The sequence below is a fragment of the Lotus japonicus genome, chromosome 2 (assembly GCF_012489685.1).
Source record: "Lotus japonicus ecotype B-129 chromosome 2, LjGifu_v1.2".
Lineage (NCBI taxonomy): Eukaryota > Viridiplantae > Streptophyta > Magnoliopsida > Fabales > Fabaceae > Lotus > Lotus japonicus.
This window is the reverse complement of record NC_080042.1, coordinates 87,709,909-87,713,519: the sequence shown is the minus strand read 5'-3', so window position 1 is coordinate 87,713,519 and position 3,611 is coordinate 87,709,909. Positions and strand designations below refer to the sequence as shown.

Genomic DNA, 3,611 nt, shown 5'->3' with positions numbered 1-3,611 from the left:
ACGGAAACAACCATATCTATTCTAACTGTACACCTTACGAGTAACGATCATCTACCAGTTTTAACGGGACTTGCTACCAAATGTAAATTATTAAATAATGTGGTATAAAGCCTTAAAAGAAGTAGTGATTGCTCTCTAACGTCCAAAAAAAAAAAAAGGTTGTGATTCCTCTCTATAATATAGATTTGGTGTTTAAGATAATGATGTGTTTCGATCAAAAATAAATAAATAAATAATGATGTGAAAATCCATTCTATTTTTTAAAAAACAAATTAGTGGTGACGGCTCCGGTCACCCCATGTAAGTTAGTGCATGCCTCTAGGACCATACAACGCTTACATATCGCCTATCAACAAAAATCTCACATCAGTAGTAGAATTTAAATACACAATCTTTTAATGGAAAGTCATCCGTCCTTACTTGTGTATTTATTAATTTATTATAAGTAAAGCTATTAGCTAGGATGATTAATTTGCTTTGGATGATATGATATTATAACTCAATTCAATTTCTTTCATGAAGCACACTCTTAGTTTCAATTATTGCACTTTTTTTTAATAATTAAAATACCCTTCCCAACTTGTGCGTGAATAAGAGCAGACTAGGGATCAATCATGGAGAGCTGTATTTTATCTTTTTGATATATAAAGAAAGTTTGTGCGCGTTATTTTCAATTAGCAAGCGGTAAGAGCTAGGGTTATAGTTTCTTTTTCTTATATATAAAAAAAACTTTATGTTCACCAGAAAAGAAGAAGAACCGTTTTATAGTTCTTTTATGCATTAATTTAGAAAAAAAACATTTGCATAAATTTTGTGTGTTACTCCTTTTTTTTCTTGTTTTGGTCAATGTTTGTTACTCCATTAATTTTTTTTTTGTTCCAACTGTTTAAGGCTATTGGGTTTTTTTATGATTTTCATTTAGTCATAATTTATTTTTTTGTTTTTGGACTATAAGCATTTCAAATGGACCATATGCGGACACTTATTTGAAGGCCCATCATTCCAAATGTGACCCATGAGAAACAAAAAAAAGGAAACAGAAGCAAAACACACTGGACAAAGAAAAACACCCTTCAGAATTTATGCTACTTGTTACGATAATGATTCCTAAACATAACTACAGTAGAAACATAAAAAAACACTCATTTTTCTGAGTTTTACTTCGCAATTATACTTTGGATTATGTCGCTTAAGATCACTAATGTGTTTAGATAGTACTACACGAGCTATTGGTTTATCTTATTCATACTTTTCATGTTCCTCGATATGATTATAATTTCTTTTGGACTTCATGTTTATGATGAGTAGTTAAAAATCGTCTCTTGAGACTACAATTTAATAGATGATGTGAATCATTATTTATGTTTTACATTGTTTAATTTCCATTATTGATTGATATTTTCTCTTTGTGCTTATTCTATATCGCAACCTGATTAATCATAATATACAATAATATTTAGCTCGCCTCTAAAAAAGAGTATTGAGTATTAGAAGAGTCACTCTTTCGGTCACCGTTAATCGAAGTGTTAAAAAAATACACTTTTCTATTTAATGATTTGGTTTGTTAAACTAACAAAAAGTAATTTTCATAATAGGAGAGAAAATTTGGGAGTACTCAAGTTATCTATCAAGTGCCTACAAATCATACGTCTTAACAAAAAATAAATATAATTGAAGGGTTGAAGCTTCTCTTCTCCCTTTTCTCCCCCTCACCGACTCAGCCACAGTGAAGAGTGACTGTTCTCTTTTTGTTTCAACCATGCCCTCTCTATATAAATAGCTATGCAGCAGCTAACATTCAGATTCCCCCCACCACTCACCCCTCATCCTCCCTGAACCTTCCCCTTCACTCATTTTCTTGGCAGAGAGAGAGTGATAACATATTCTAATAGTACCACCACTTGTTAAAGCAGATATATATTCTGCTTCAAGTGTGATTAGCCAATTTTTTTTTATCTTATCATTGCCATCTACATAATTATAACTCTATAAGCCTCTGTTTTCACCCTGTTTTCAATTTCATAAACCACACAAACTTTAACCAATTATGGACCTGTTCTCACACCACCGACATTCTTTTCAACCCTTCTGTGCCTTCATCATCTTCATCCTTTTCAAAGGTACATTTCAATTCTTATTTTCTCTCATTACAACAATCTGAGAATTTGCAAACAATGAAACTAAACTGACTCATGTTTTTTTCTTTCCAATGCAGGGGTTTCAGTTTCAGGGGCTACATTTAGCTTCGTGAACAAGTGCGATTTCACAGTGTGGCCAGGGATTTTCGGAAAACCAGAAATCGGAAGCACAGGCTTTGAGCTAACAAAGGGAAGTTCCAAGAGCTTCCAAGCTCCAACCGGTTGGTCCGGCAGATTCTGGGCAAGAACCGGTTGCCAATTCGACAGCTCCGGCCGCGGAACCTGCGCCACCGCCGATTGCGGCTCCGGTGAGATCAACTGCAACGGCGCCACCGCCTTACCGCCAGCGACTCTCGCCGAGTTCACACTCGGCACAGGCTCCATGGACTTCTACGACGTGAGCCTCGTCGACGGCTACAATCTCCCAATGATGGTGGTCGCCAGCGGCGGCTCCGGCTCGTGCTCCGCCACGGGGTGCGGGGCGGACCTCAACAGAAAGTGTCCGTCGGAGCTGAGGGTGGATGGCGGTGGCGCGTGCCAGAGTGCTTGCGGCGCGTTTGGGAAACCAGAGTATTGCTGTAATGGAGCTTTCAGCAACCCTTCGACGTGTAAACCTTCTGTGTACTCAGAAATGTTCAAGTCTGCATGTCCCAAATCTTATAGCTACGCCTATGATGATGCCACCAGCACTTTCACATGTTCTGGTGCTGATTATACAATCACATTTTGCCCCTCTTCTTCTCCAATGTAAGTAAATCAAAAACTTTACTATGTTATTCAGAGTGAAGGGTGAAATTGGTAACTATAAATTGAGCGTCGGCAAGTTCATCACTGAAAGAAGAAATATCTCGGGGTTTCTAATTTTGTAAAATGTTCGTGGTATCAGGACTAACTTGACCGACACTTTACAAGCGGGATATTTTCTAAGGCTATGAACGACCGTTTACTTGTCAATTTAATTACTCATCTTGAAATTTTATAATCCCAATCAAATGTTTCAATGTCTCTTGTTACTGATTGGGAATTCTGAATTTGTTCTTGTTTTTTTTTTTTAGTCTAAAGTCTTCAACGGATTCTCCACCAAAGGCAATTGATTCGGATTCGGGTTCGAGTTCAAGTTCGGGTTCAGTAGGTTCAGGGTCAAGTTCAGAGCAATCTGCAATAGCTTCAACTTCATGGATGGCTGATATGGCTACAGCCACAGGGGGTTCTTCAACGAGAAGCAGGGATCTTTGTTGGTGGATGTTACTTTCATTCTTTATTGTTTATCGTCTGGTGGCTAATTAGTTTATGTGTGTCTTTAACAGTGACGTTTGGCCTACTGCATCCTTATCTTCTTCTTCCTTTGAGGGAATTAGAGGAACACGATTGGATAGTGTTAAAGACTGTGGACTGTGGTGGTGGTGGTGGTTGTTGTTATTAAATTATGTATAGAGTTTGAGCAATTCAATCATGTGTTGCAGACTTTGGTTA

General features: G+C 37.4%; 1 protein-coding gene across 1 annotated transcript; it reads left to right on the top strand.

The window, feature by feature from the left end:
* Positions 1–1,691: 1,691 nt before the first annotated feature.
* Positions 1,692–3,611, top strand: LOC130740622 (thaumatin-like protein 1). The gene is made up of 3 exons (XM_057593284.1): positions 1,692–2,120; positions 2,216–2,885; positions 3,194–3,611. Exons 1-3 carry the CDS (start codon positions 2,048–2,050, stop codon positions 3,423–3,425), a joined length of 975 nt encoding a protein of 324 aa, XP_057449267.1. The 5' UTR covers positions 1,692–2,047; the 3' UTR covers positions 3,426–3,611.